A 6594-nucleotide genomic window follows, 5' to 3' on the forward strand; every position below is an offset into this window, starting at 1 on the left:
TCTCTTCAACCCTGTTGAGCACGGTTCCATCGATGTGGTAGTTGAACATTATAGGCTGCGAGTTCCGATGAAATGTCATTACAGAGCATTTAGGGACGCTGACAATCAGCTTATTACGATAGCACCATTCTACAAACATATCCAGTAACTGCTACAAACGGTGAAAATATTCTACTTCGGTGACACTTCACGGCGAAATACAGTTTTAGGTCATCCGCATATATAAGTTTATATCCGTCGCCAAGCAAAATACTAACATCATGTAAAAATATTGTAAAAAGCAACGGTCCCAAGTTACTTCCTTGAGGTACACCACTGTTGTTTCTCATAAGCACCGAATAAACTTTTCGTTTCCAGCACAATGAGCGTTTTGCTACAGTAAATGATACATGTACTTTCGTGATCCGTCTGTATCTTATTTGAAATCACGTTTCAGCTTAAGGACACAGCACAACAATCATTATAACCATAACAGAATAACCGAACGGGAGCTTATCACATGTTTTTCGAAACTTTTGTTATAGTTTTTTTTTTTTGCATATTCTATGTTTGAAGTTTGAAAACATCTGCTTTGGAAGCTTGCAAATCGAGATCTTGTTTCTTCAAACGTAGGCCACCAGCGTGGATGGTGGAGATGTTACCAACTGTGCCAATGAACCTAAACAGTATTTGGCATCGTTAGCCATAGATAAAATGCAAAATTTTGAGTTGCGCGAGACCGACGTTATCCCCACCTGACTGCAAGGACATAACCGGCGCCGTTATCGGTCTATCGGTCATTAGGCGTCGTACACAAATTACGTAACGCATGAAGGGGGGGGGAAGGGTTTGAATCAGCGTTACTTATTGTTACGCAGGGGGGGGGGGGTAGTAGAGACAGTTACGTAACTGTGATGTTTGCTCGAAATTGAAAATTTTGGAGGGGGGTCAGGCTGATCAGCGTTACGTAATTTTAGGGGAGGGAATCATGTCGAACGTTACTTATCGTTACATAGGAGGGGGAGGGGGTCTGTAGTCTAGACTTTTAGCGTCACGTAATTTATGTACGACGCCTTAAACGATGCACGGTTGGAAAGACAATTTCCAGTCGTTCTTCTAGTTCAGTCAAACCGGTCTAAAAATAGAGTAAATTACACTGGTCGCCAAAGCGAGAAAGAAAGTTGCTCTAAAGCTCCAACTGGAAAAAAGTAAGATTATAGCTTTTTAACCATTCTTGTAACTTTTGGTGCTTCTAGTAAATGCAAAAGCGTGTCAAAAGGCCACAGAGGCACATTTAAGTCTCTAAAAAAGTTTTGTTTGCTCTTCTGTGATACTCTGAAGCATAAAAGTAAATTTTTTGTTAATTCTTTTTTTCAGGATTCATGTTCAAATTACAGTTATTCTGAAATTTTTAAACTGCCTCAAAAATTCAACATGCTGGTAAAAGCCAAGTTTTTTATGATTAGCATTGACAGGTGCCATTTATTCTTCACAAGAAGAATTGATATCATCAATTATAATAAGTGTTTGATCAAATAAAACTAAGACAACACCGAGTTCATAAACCCGCAGACAAAACAGTACACTGAATCGCTAATGATAAAAATACGTCCCAACTTTTTTTGTCTATATTAAGGCACCTACACGTGACCCCAGAGTGAAAACTTTTGAATTGAAAGCCGTCTACTACCAAGTGCAGCCGTGAAATTAATTTGTTTATTAATTCCACTGTTGATAACACTCAATTATCTCCTAACTGGTCCCGAGGTACGATGCTGGCCTAACAAGCCAGGCGTCGTATGTTCGAGTCCCGGCTCGGGAGAGACTGTTGGTGTCAGTAGGATCGTAGCGCTAGCCACGCAATTGTCCTGTTCACTAACAGTTGGCTGCGAAGTCTGTGTATAATAAACAGAAGGTCGAGTTCCAAATCGGAATGTAGCACCAAGGCTTTGCATTGCGTTGATAACACTCAGTTATGAAGTTTCAACGAATCCGGCTTCAACCAGTTGTATACAATTTTTGTCGGTTTTTTTCGGTAATTAGCATCAACAGCCACACCTACCGGCAATGGAACTCAGACAGATCCTACTTGCGTCGGTCCGAGACTGCGATAGATCATCACCCCATGTAAGGAATAGCGAAAACAGTTTTCATCAGGCTTTTAAGTTACAAACCAGTACATTTGAAGCCCTCGAGGAAGATCGTCGTCAGTCTTGTTTCGCTGGTCGAAGCGCATATTTGCTGAGTGGGTCACGTGTTATCAACGTTGTTGAGAGACGATTGTCTTGTGTTTCTACGATGAAGGGTGTCAGTTGATCGATATTTGTAACTCTATCGTGTTATTTTAATACCAATGGACCAAACCCATGTGCAGTATTTTATTTAATCTTTAGCTGATGAAAACAACCGTTGGTATTTTGTGAACGGTGGAAAAACATAAAAGCTAGTGAAAATGCTGAAACAAATAACTGAAAACTCCCAAAATCAGTTCTCAACCGAAGACTATACGATGCTGGTGACAATGCTCGGGGTTTCCGCAGCAATAGGCATCTATTTTGGATTCTTCCAGGGGAAGAATCAGACTACGGAAGACTTTCTCCTCGGTGGTCGGCAGATGAAGCCATTTCCAATTGCGGTTTCGCTAATTGCCAGGTAACTTTGGCGAGGGAGACTATATTCAGTGCATTAACCCCTTCATCTGTCCTACAGTCAGATGTCTGCCGTGTCCATTATGTCCATCCCAGCGGAAATGTACTCATACGGTACGCAGTACTGGATTATTGCTCCAACTATGATCTGTATCGTGGCGATTATCAACTACGTATTCCTACCGGTGTTTTTCAACAACCAAATCGTTAACTGCTACCAAGTATTATACGAATTACACCGTCACGGAACATTGCGATAATGTTTTCTTAGTATTTGGAAAATCGTTTTAGCCCATCGGTGAAGACGTTCGTCACTGCTATGTACGTTTTGAACATCTACCTGATACTACCTGTGTTCCTTTTTACACCTTCATTGGCACTCGCGCAGGTGACGGGAGCTAACGTGCATCTGATCAATGGAATCATGTGTTTTGTGTGCTTTTTCTACACCATGTTTGGAGGCATCAAAGCCGTCGTGTGGACAGAGGTACTACAAGGGCACATCATGTTTGCGTCATGTTTCCTGGTTGCAGTCATTGGCTTGTGCAAAGTGGGTGGCTTCTCTGAAGTATTCTCAAAAGCGGCCTCCGGAGATAGGCTAGAGTTATTCGAGTAAGTAATTTCTTCCATGAGCAAGAACAACTTATGCATAGCCATGCGTAGATGTAGATGTGTTACTATTGATATTATAAAGAATATCCAAATTTTTAACGGTTACCAACAGTTTTAGTTGTGTCTAGTTTTTGTATTGTATTGTATTTTGAACTGTTAGTGTAGACGCTGCATTATTCATCCTAACAGCTAGGTGCACCTATATTCATCTTATTTCTCTTATTCTTTTTGCTTTGTTCCATTCTAGCGCCCTTAGTTTTCATTGATTCCTAGTTGTACATAACTCTTTGTGTTTTGGTGTATACGCTAAAAAAAATTTTCAATGTTAATTTTAGATTTACTTCTGCAAAGTTAAAAAATTTTCAACGCCGTACCAATATTACAGCTAATCATGACGTCGGCTTATACGTAGGGTAACTAACGGCTTCCTCCCCCCCACTGCCGAAGCCGTTCGTTACCCTATATAATTCAATTAGCAACTGCTTTGTAATTTTTCCAGCTCTCTCATTAACAGACGCCTCTGCTGGGGCTTTGACCCATAACCTCCGCGTACGCACCGCTATACCTTTGTGATAACCTTGTTGTTGTTTCCCACATTCTTTCACGTTCTACTATATGGTTTCTTATCAGCATGACTCCCGACGTCACGGCACGGCAGACGTTCTGGACTGCCAGCATAGGAAACATATTTCTGTGGACCGGTTATCTGGGACTGAATCAGAGTTGCGTCCAGCGGATGGTGGCGGTTCCCAGTATAAAGCATGCGCGAACAGCATTATGGATTTTTTGCGCTGGGTTCGTGATCATCACCAGTTTGAACTGCTTCACAGGAATGATAATCTTCGCTAAATATTTTGAATGTGACCCAATTAAAGTGAAACTGGTAGAGAGGGCCGATAAGCTGTTGCCTTTCTTCGTCCAGGATGTGGCAGGTAGTCTTAAAGGAATGCCAGGCGTTTTTATTGCTTGTGTTTTCAGTGCGGGATTAAGGTAAAAATTTATTTTGTGGAACCATAGAAGTTTCTTATTTACATTACTTTAAAAATTCCAGCACGATGTCTGCCAACCTTAGCTCTCTTGCAGGAATAATTTACGACGATTACATACGGCCGCTGAAGCTCTACCAACATTCAGATGCGTCCGCTAATTTAACTATGAAACTGTTAATTCTATTGAGTGGATTGTATTGCATTGCCATGGGTTTGGTGGTGCAGCAATTGGGTCAAATTTTGCAGCTGGTGATCACCATTGCAAGTGTCACTCAAGGGGCTGTGATTGGTATATTTTGTCTGGGTATGCTGTGGCCTTGGGCGAATAAACATGGTGCCTTGTGGGGATCCGCCGCTAGCGTGATAGGTGTCTCCTGGATCGTCATTGGAGGAGTCATTAAGAATGCAGCCCTCAGTTATCCACCGAAGCCAACCAACGTGGACGGTTGCTCTGAGTATGGGTTCAACGTAACGCAAACTTCGGCTGTTCAGCAAATGTTCCAAGAACCCAATCCAGAGTTCTCAATTTATAAAATCTCATTCGTGTGGTATTCAACAATTGGAACGCTTCTGGTGTTTCTAGTTGGTATTCCCATTAGTTACCTCACTGGTTCACAGGATTTACGTCAGATGAATGTTAAATTATTAGCACCAATAGCGCAAAGGTTGCTGCCCCGTAGAAAGTCAACTGAGGAATTACCAATTCTGATAGATGATGAGTAAGAACACACTTTTGTCCATTTATTAAAAATATTATTTTTTTTTTCTCTTCAGGAAAGTTAAAATGATGAGACAATTTCTCCTGGATACACTGCAGAGCATACGGTAGTTGGTAACTGTATTAAAATTACTTGAAATCGCTTATTTTTTCTTAGTATTTTTTAATAAACCAAGACACCAAAACGAAACGAAACTAAAATATGAATCTTTATCTCTAATCTAATCCTTAAATTAAATATCTAACAAAATTGTGCCACAAAACAACCTGCAAGTTCAAGTCAATTTTGTCTGAAATTTGCAGCTGTCATGTTCAACTTTCAACAGCTGGCTGGTTGTTTCTCTGACTAGTAGTTAGTACGTAATAGTGCTGTAGATCGCAATTGCCAACCATTTTAAAAAAAATCATGAATGAATTTGTCTAACATCACTAATTAGCAGAAGCAATAAACATGAACGTGCACTTCCAGATTTTTTCCCACCTCGAATGCATACAAACATGGGAAAAACTGAGAATGAAAAGAATCTACTAACAACGAACTCTAATAAAATACTATAATGCAACTGGATAGCAGATAGTATAAAGCAACAGGATAATGCGATTGGGTTACGCTCTATATAAATAACTAGTTGATATTTTGACATTTTGACATTTCGACATTTCGACATTTCGAATGAAAAGAATCTACTAACAACGAACTCTAATAAAATACTATAATACAACTGGATAGCAGATTGCATAAAGCAACAGGATAATGCGATTGGGTTACGCTCTATATAAATAACTAGTTGATATTTTGACATTTTGACATTTCGACATTTCGACATTTCGACATTTCGACATTTCGACATTTCGACATTTTGACATTTTGACATTTTGACATTTTGACATTTTGACATTTTGACATTTTGACATTTTGACATATTGACATATTGACATTTTGACATTTTGAAATTTTGACATTTTGACATTTTGACATTTTGAAATTTTGACATATTGACATATTGACATATTGACATATTGACATATTGACATATTGACATATTGACATATTGACACATTGACATATTGACATATTGACATATTGACATATTGACATATTGACATATTGACATATTGACATATTGACATATTGACATATTGACATATTGACATATTGACATATTGACATATTGACATATTGACATATTGACATATTGACATATTGACATATTGACATATTGACATATTGACATATTGACATATTGACATATTGACATATAGACATATAGACATATTGACATATTGACATATTGACATATTGACATATTGACATATTGACATATTGACATATTGACATATTGACATATTGACATATTGACATATTGACATATTGACATATTGACATATTGACATATTGACATATTGACATATTGACATATTGGCATATTGACATATTGACATATTGACATATTGACATATTGACATATTGACATATTGACATATTGACATATTGACATATTGACATATTGACATATTGACATATTGACATATTGACATATTGACATATTGACATATTGACGTATTGACGTATTGACGTATTGACATATTGACATATTGACATATTGACATTTTGACATTTTGACATTTTGACATTTTGACATTTTGA

General features: G+C 38.3%; 1 protein-coding gene across 1 annotated transcript; it reads left to right on the forward strand.

Moving 5' to 3' along the window:
- Positions 1 to 2117: 2117 nt before the first annotated feature.
- On the forward strand, positions 2118 to 5147 carry LOC129728113 (sodium-coupled monocarboxylate transporter 2-like). The gene is made up of 6 exons (XM_055686510.1): positions 2118 to 2631; positions 2689 to 2848; positions 2899 to 3239; positions 3870 to 4229; positions 4291 to 4947; positions 5003 to 5147. Exons 1-6 carry the CDS (start codon positions 2432 to 2434, stop codon positions 5055 to 5057), a joined length of 1773 nt encoding a protein of 590 aa, XP_055542485.1. The 5' UTR covers positions 2118 to 2431; the 3' UTR covers positions 5058 to 5147.
- Positions 5148 to 6594: the final 1447 nt, after the last annotated feature.

This window comes from Wyeomyia smithii, chromosome 3, assembly GCF_029784165.1.
Source record: "Wyeomyia smithii strain HCP4-BCI-WySm-NY-G18 chromosome 3, ASM2978416v1, whole genome shotgun sequence".
Lineage (NCBI taxonomy): Eukaryota > Metazoa > Arthropoda > Insecta > Diptera > Culicidae > Wyeomyia > Wyeomyia smithii.

Coding starts and splice junctions, on each gene's coding strand:
- LOC129728113 (XM_055686510.1), top strand. CDS start 2,432: ATGCTGAAACAAATAACTGAAAACTCCCAAAATCAGTTCTCAACCGAA. Junction 2,632..2,688: donor GCGGTTTCGCTAATTGCCAG/GTAACTTTGGCG, acceptor TCTGTCCTACAG/TCAGATGTCTGCCGTGTCCA. Junction 4,948..5,002: donor CCAATTCTGATAGATGATGA/GTAAGAACACAC, acceptor TTTTCTCTTCAG/GAAAGTTAAAATGATGAGAC.